We start from the raw sequence: 5,873 nt of genomic DNA, 5'->3' as shown, positions 1-5,873 counted from the left end.
AAATAAAATTTTACTTCATAATCTATTAACAAATATTGTCTTTATCTTATTTTTTAACAATTGAGATAACGTATATGTTTAGGGAATGCAATCAGTCTCTACTAAAACAATTAAAAATGGAAGTGGTGTTCGTTTTTTTGTCATAAGGTTATAATTCATGTTAAGAATCCACTATGGAAAAAACATTAGTGGTCATGTCCAGAATAATTTTCTGAATCGAGTCAGGAATACATGTCTATCCCAGAAAATAAGGTAAGGCCGTTGATTTTCAGGTATTCTCATAGGTCAATTTGACCCGAATACCATACAAGGGTTAAAGATATATCATGTGAAAGCGTTAGGTTGCAATGAAGATGAACTTAATACATGAAAAGGATTTTACAAACAAAATCTCTCATGGTTATTTTTCGGGAACGTCAGTGCTTACCTCTCGGCTCTGCCAACTCTGCCGATACGATGAACATAGTTCTGCTTCTCATCTGGCAGGGTGACGTTAATCACTGGAGAAAAAAGATGAAAGCTGTGAGAACTGATGGCAAAAGATACAGACAAAATACAGCAAAGTATTCTTTTGTAATGAAAAGTGTACATAATCAGCAGTTGAAAAGGTAAGTAAAAAAAATTAGATTCCGTATTGGAAATCAAATATATTTTACCATAAGGAACTCCGTGGACGTCGATTCCTCTGGCAGCCACGTCTGTGCAGACCAGCAGCTTTACTTCTTTTCTCTGGGAACACAAAGAAGACCTTCAAACATCGACAGACAGGACATGGTTGTAATTTGTAAAAGGGTATCATTAAGCTGTTCTTTTACCTTAAATCGCTCCAAGTTAGTTTTTCGCTCATTGGGCTTACGATCACCATGGAGACAGACGCAGGAAAGCTGATGGCCTTTACTGTCTGGACCTAAAGAAAAAAAGACCAAAACTGAGGAAGGATTCTGAATTTGTCACTGAGAGAAGTCAAACGTAGATTATGTTGTCAAGTGTGTGTCTGCAATGGTATGCTCCCACTCAGAGACTGACTGAATGTCCAGTGTCGGCCGAAGAGTGGAACTAATGCCTCCTACCTCCTCCTTGCTGAATGAAGTACTGTTCCAAGTTGTCACAGTCAATCTTGGTGCGACAGAAGACTATGGCCTGGTCCATCTTGTGCTCTTTGATGGCCCTCACTGTGTACTCGCCTTTCAGCACCTTGATGGCTTCTGACCACATTTCTAAAAACGCACACATACATTTTTTTTTTTTCTTAATCATGACTATTCATAGAAGTAAATTACTTTATCATATATATGTGTTGTGTTGTTTAAGTAATGTACATTGACCGGAGATGCCCCTCAAAGACACATCAAACTAGAGGGATGAAAGCAAATGGTCCAAACTGTGTTGCCTATGTGCTCTCACCTGCAGAATTGGCTCCTGGTCTGGTGTTATCTTTGGCATGGACTTCATCAGTCTATCCAAAGAAGAAACACTTTGTCAACTAAATAATCTAAAGTGAGAGCAACAACATACAAGCTTTAAAATGTGTTGAATGCTCCACAATGGAAACGAAACAGCAAAGCAAATCCCGCTGCATTTCCCCCCCCCTTATTACTCAGACTATGTCGACATGACGTGCATCTTTGGGCCGACATAAGGGACTCACCCGGATGTGGTTCTTGCCGAGGCGCTCCCAGAGACGATCGGTCTTAGGATTGACAGGAACTACCACGTGGTGGACAGTCTCAGGGACAGAGTCCTCCCCCTTCAGGTCCACCCAAGTGGGAAAGTGCATAATACGCTCAGACAGCTTCTTTACGTCAAACGAATGCAGAGTGGCTGAACAAACAATCACCTGAAAGAGAAGATATCAACTGATCAGATACATGAGAACAATCAGAAAAGGGTTTATTGCCAAGTATGTAACAGGAAGTAGCCTTGGTGGTGCAGGTGTTTGGTCCCTTGTCTGGTGTCTGTGTAGGTGTCTGTTTTTGAATGTGCTGTTTTGTCTCCTTCCCACCAGTCTATCCTTTCTTTTGTTTTTTTCCACAGTCTCAGTATATTGTTTTTAATTGTCACGGTTTGTAATTTTTAAATGTTTACAAAAAAGAAAAAAAAGAAAAAAAAAAATCCATAAACACAACATAGCTATTTAACATAGACAAAAAGAGGTTGAATGGATTGAGTGCAGAATATACTACTACTACTATAATATATAGTATGTGCGGATGGACAAAACTGAAATAGTTCACTTGGACTTACCCCATCAATGACATATTTTATCTTACATGCTAAATGCTTTGCTAGCTGGTTAACCCCAGAGAGCATCGTTTACATCCTGTATCCACCTGTACCTCGCATATGAAAAGTTTTCAGAAACTGCACCACGACTGCGCTGACTATCAGTTAAGTGGGTTGTTTTGCGCCTACGTTACAGTTTAAAGTGGTCTTAGTTGTTGTCGCTGAAATGTTTATTGTCACGCATGCAATTTATTTTAAGTGTTACCTGCAGTCTCTTGCCGTCAGAAGTGACCTGAGGGATTTGGTTGTGGACCCTGTTGATAAAGTCTGTATAGCCTGCGGACAGTAGGCCGTCCTGAGGGACGCAGAGGACAAAGACAAAAAGTGAGTGACTTCAGGGATTGTTATGCTGATTGTTATGCTATGCTGTTGATGTGAATTAACCATTTACAAAAACAGTATTTGTACTTTGTAGGCTGGTGAAAAAATATATGCTTCTGATGTAACAGTAGATGTGTTGTACATACACACTCATCCAGGACGAGAAAGCGGACTTGGGCCAGACTGAGCTTCCCAGTGGATATGAGGTCGTCCAGTCTGCCGGGTGTCCCCACCACAATGTCGATCTAATTATAAGATGACATTAAGAAGCACAAAACAGGAAAAAAAAAAAAGACAAAAAGAAGATGTCTGTTGGTTAAAACTGGTCAAACTCATTAAACGTTTCTTTGGAGACCGTAGATGTCACGCACCCCCAGTTCCAGAGCAGCCAGCTGGTCTTTGGCAGCCACACCACCAATCACCAACAGCTCCCTGTAGTGACACATGACGAATTACTGTATATACTGATGATAACATTTTATATTAAACACTGGCACCATCTGCTGGTATAAAACAAGTTTTACATATATACTGGAATATGCAAGCAAGTGCAGAATGCAATGACTTAAGCTTAATTTATAGTTCTGCGGAGGCTCCAAGCAGAGGTTTCGCCGTAGCCTACGTAAGTGGCCCAAAGTTTATATTTGTGCGCTTGGGTGTGCGTTGAGCCGGTGAGTGTGTGTGTGGGTGTGCGGAGTGTGTGATAGAGCTAGGGAGAAAGTGACAGAGGGGCGCCGATTAGCTTTGAAGCGGGTAGAGAAACTGTCTCCCCTGTGCTTTCTGACCAAGGTGAAAAATCCGTAGCACGAAAAGTTAACATTTTCCTTTATTTAATTATTGTTTAGGAGAAGAAGAACCAGGAAATGAGTTGGGGGAAATGCAACGCTGCCAAGACACGGCCAAGCAACGTATGTTGCCGCAACATGTAGTTACATTTTTCGAGAGGTGCACGTCAGGCTACGGCATTGGGTCTGGCGTAGGTTTGTGTCTCCACGTACCTAAGTGCGTATCAACGGCATAGATTTAATGCAGAAGTATAAATCAAGCTTAGACTTTAACACTCATCCAACCATGTCGATACCAGCTCTGTATATTCATACCTGAGTTTGGGGTTTTCAACATATTTTGCACATTGCTTGACATTGTTGAGAGTTTGTTCGGCCAATTCTTTAGAAGGCTCGATGATCAGGGCTTTGGGTGCGTTGGATGATGCTTTCACCTGACTCACTTTGGCACTGCCTGCACACACATAGATCAAAGGCAGCTATTCATCACTGGAGTATACCAGTGGCATTGTGTTTGTGGCGATGCGTTCAGGTGCATCAGCAATGATAAAACGTGTTATATAGATATAAAAATATTTAGCAAAAGAAGGCTTTTAATTGCAAAAAGAACTATACTATCTATATATTAGCTAGTCCAGCCATCAAATTATCTCTCGTTCAACGTGGATAAGCGTATAATATCTATCTCACAATCACATTTCGTATATTTTCTCGCTGCACCTGAAATGAGGTTGCATCCACACACCTGACTGAGAAGATTTGACTGTGTGGCCCTCTGGCGCCTGGTTCAGGGCAACAAACCCACTCTTAGGGGCATTTTTAAAGTCTTCTCCTCCAAAGTTGAACTTCAACTCTGCATTCTGGAACACAGATGAGAAAAAGAGTAATTTGTATGGTGTAAATCTGGCACCTGCTGGGTTTGTGTTCTGCCATTATTTTTGATGGGATACCTTGAGCACACAGGAGGCAAAGAAGGGCTGATTCTTCACATGTTGAGGGATCTCAAAAGCCACACCCAGGTCATTACCTGAAAGAAGAAAACAGAGAGAAGGGGCTAGAAATATGAGTAACTTTGCTACTGACCACCGAGCACTGATGTACATTATGATAGTAAGAATCATATCTACTGAGACAGCACCATTTTTAGAGAAGGATATTTGGCCCTTGTCTAGATCCAAGTAGCATCCGACAGTGTCGTGCATGGTAAACTCCTGCAAAGAGGCAAGATATCAAAGAGAAAACATGTTTGAAAAGTATCCTTACAATTGTTTACATATCTGAATATTCATTAATTGTTACCTCTCCATAGCTGTCAAACTGCTTGTTGTTGGATTTCTTTCCAGTCCCACCAAAACCAAAACCATACTTATCAGTTCCTGAAAATAAAGACATCTTTTTAAGACAGATTATTAAAAGAAGTTGTAGGTTTTACAGAATGGAGATTGTGAAGAGTAGAGGAGCATACCCAAGTCCAGGGCTGCCTGACTGGTGGACCAGCCAACACGACACAGACCCTGGTCATGGCAGGTCACTTCATAGTAGTACTTCCCTGGACACAGAAAGACATGGACAAGTACAGGTAACCATTTGGTTTCCTGTTAAACGCATGTATGTTGTCTTGAAATCCTAACATGTCTGGTTTTAAATCCTATTTGATCAATTTTAAGTACCTTTGCTAACCCCTTTTGTGGAGCGACAGCCATGCCACTCTTTAAACTCCCTGCTCTGGCAGCACAGTCCATCTGGACCAATTGCTGTACAGATAAACACAAAAAAGGGTCAATAAAGATAGAAGACAAAGAACAAAGCTGGAATATTTACAGTTGCAGTTCAAACGGGTTGAACTGTAACACTTATTATTGTTTCTCCTCTTACCAAAGGCTGCGCTGCGATCATAAGGATTCATCTGCCAATTGTTGAAAACTGAGCCAAAACAAAAAAAACATGGCAGGTTCAATTTCTGCAGAGTACAAACCACTGTTTTCATAAATGTTATATTATATAGGATCCTCAGTGATACTGAAAAGCCTACTTCTATTAAACTAGAGAGTTCTGAACAAATTTATGAGGATTTTACCTGGCATATAAAACACACAGACTTCAACATAATAAGTCTCAATATTATGTTAAGTGGTCTTACTAGCTCCTCCGGTCTTGATGGAAGCTCTGCCCCTCTTTCCCTCCTGCTGATCCTTCAAGGTCTCATACACGATCTGGATCACTGGGATACTGAAGGCCTGAGGATGACGAAGTATTACGCTTAACTTAAGCATTTGCATGTTACTTGGCCTGATGTTAAATGCAAACTGCAGAGGTAAAGTTGTATTTTACAAGTGAGTGGCTGTCAAGTACTTACTCCTGTTTTGCCACTACCAGTTTCTGCTGCCTAAAAACAAAGAAAAGAAAATCATATATAAAACTTGCAGGGTACATGGGATGGCTGTGGTTCAGTGGTAGTGCCTGCCAATTGGAAGGTTGGTGGTT

General features: G+C 40.9%; 1 protein-coding gene across 1 annotated transcript in view; it reads right to left on the bottom strand.

Annotated features, from left to right (window-relative positions):
• The window catches only part of ddx1 (DEAD (Asp-Glu-Ala-Asp) box helicase 1), a 9,321-nt gene that overhangs the window by 2,667 nt on the left and 781 nt on the right, over positions 1–5,873 (bottom strand). The window contains exons 4-22 of the mRNA XM_032542396.1: positions 5,746–5,775; positions 5,530–5,626; positions 5,265–5,312; positions 5,060–5,143; positions 4,855–4,938; positions 4,689–4,765; positions 4,528–4,600; positions 4,340–4,416; positions 4,135–4,249; positions 3,705–3,843; positions 2,976–3,036; positions 2,751–2,849; positions 2,489–2,578; positions 1,649–1,837; positions 1,405–1,456; positions 1,071–1,217; positions 816–907; positions 657–729; positions 428–500 (exon numbers count right to left, since the gene is read on the bottom strand). Of these exons, the coding sequence (XP_032398287.1) occupies positions 428–500; positions 657–729; positions 816–907; positions 1,071–1,217; positions 1,405–1,456; positions 1,649–1,837; positions 2,489–2,578; positions 2,751–2,849; positions 2,976–3,036; positions 3,705–3,843; positions 4,135–4,249; positions 4,340–4,416; positions 4,528–4,600; positions 4,689–4,765; positions 4,855–4,938; positions 5,060–5,143; positions 5,265–5,312; positions 5,530–5,626; positions 5,746–5,775 (1,700 nt within the window). The remainder of the gene's footprint in view (positions 1–427; positions 501–656; positions 730–815; positions 908–1,070; positions 1,218–1,404; positions 1,457–1,648; positions 1,838–2,488; positions 2,579–2,750; positions 2,850–2,975; positions 3,037–3,704; positions 3,844–4,134; positions 4,250–4,339; positions 4,417–4,527; positions 4,601–4,688; positions 4,766–4,854; positions 4,939–5,059; positions 5,144–5,264; positions 5,313–5,529; positions 5,627–5,745; positions 5,776–5,873) is intronic.

This window comes from Etheostoma spectabile, chromosome 18 (assembly GCF_008692095.1).
Source record: "Etheostoma spectabile isolate EspeVRDwgs_2016 chromosome 18, UIUC_Espe_1.0, whole genome shotgun sequence".
Taxonomy (NCBI): Eukaryota; Metazoa; Chordata; class Actinopteri; order Perciformes; family Percidae; genus Etheostoma; species Etheostoma spectabile.
Note: the sequence above shows the minus strand (reverse complement) of the source record. Positions and strands in the feature narration are given on the sequence as shown.